The 318-nt window shown below is 76.1% G+C and overlaps 1 protein-coding gene across 1 annotated transcript in view; it reads right to left on the bottom strand.

The window, feature by feature from the left end:
- Positions 1 to 20, bottom strand: part of MGAT5B (mannosyl (alpha-1,6-)-glycoprotein beta-1,6-N-acetyl-glucosaminyltransferase, isozyme B) — a 65,781-nt gene extending 65,761 nt beyond the window's left edge. Inside the window, exon 1 of the mRNA XM_010856513.1 lies at positions 4 to 20. Coding sequence (XP_010854815.1) covers positions 4 to 20 — 17 coding nt within the window. The remainder of the gene's footprint in view (positions 1 to 3) is intronic.
- Between the last annotated feature and the right edge of the window lie 298 nt (positions 21 to 318).

Genomic DNA, 318 nt, shown 5'->3' with positions numbered 1-318 from the left:
TCGGGGTTGACTGTGATCATTGTTCAAACTTGTCCGGGCTAGAAGCCGAGGGCGAGGCCAGCAGGACGGTCCCGAGCTCGGCTCTGGCCACGTCCTGGCAGCGAACCCTCTGCGGGCCGAAGCCGGGTCCGAGCGAGGCGAGGAGGGGGCGCGGGGGCCCGGCGGCTTCGCGGCCCGCGGGGTCGGCGGGGGCTCGGCGGGCAGGGGCCGGGTAGCGGCGCGGCTGCCGGAGGCCGGTGAGGGCGCCTGGCCGGGCCGTCTCTGCGTCTCCGCCCTCCCCGCTTCACATTCTGGAGGCCGGGAGGCGGCGCGCCCCCA

This window comes from Bison bison, unplaced genomic scaffold, assembly GCF_000754665.1.
Source record: "Bison bison bison isolate TAMUID 2011002044 unplaced genomic scaffold, Bison_UMD1.0 scf7180017864371, whole genome shotgun sequence".
NCBI classification, from domain to species: Eukaryota; Metazoa; Chordata; class Mammalia; order Artiodactyla; family Bovidae; genus Bison; species Bison bison.
Note: the sequence above shows the minus strand (reverse complement) of the source record. Positions and strands in the feature narration are given on the sequence as shown.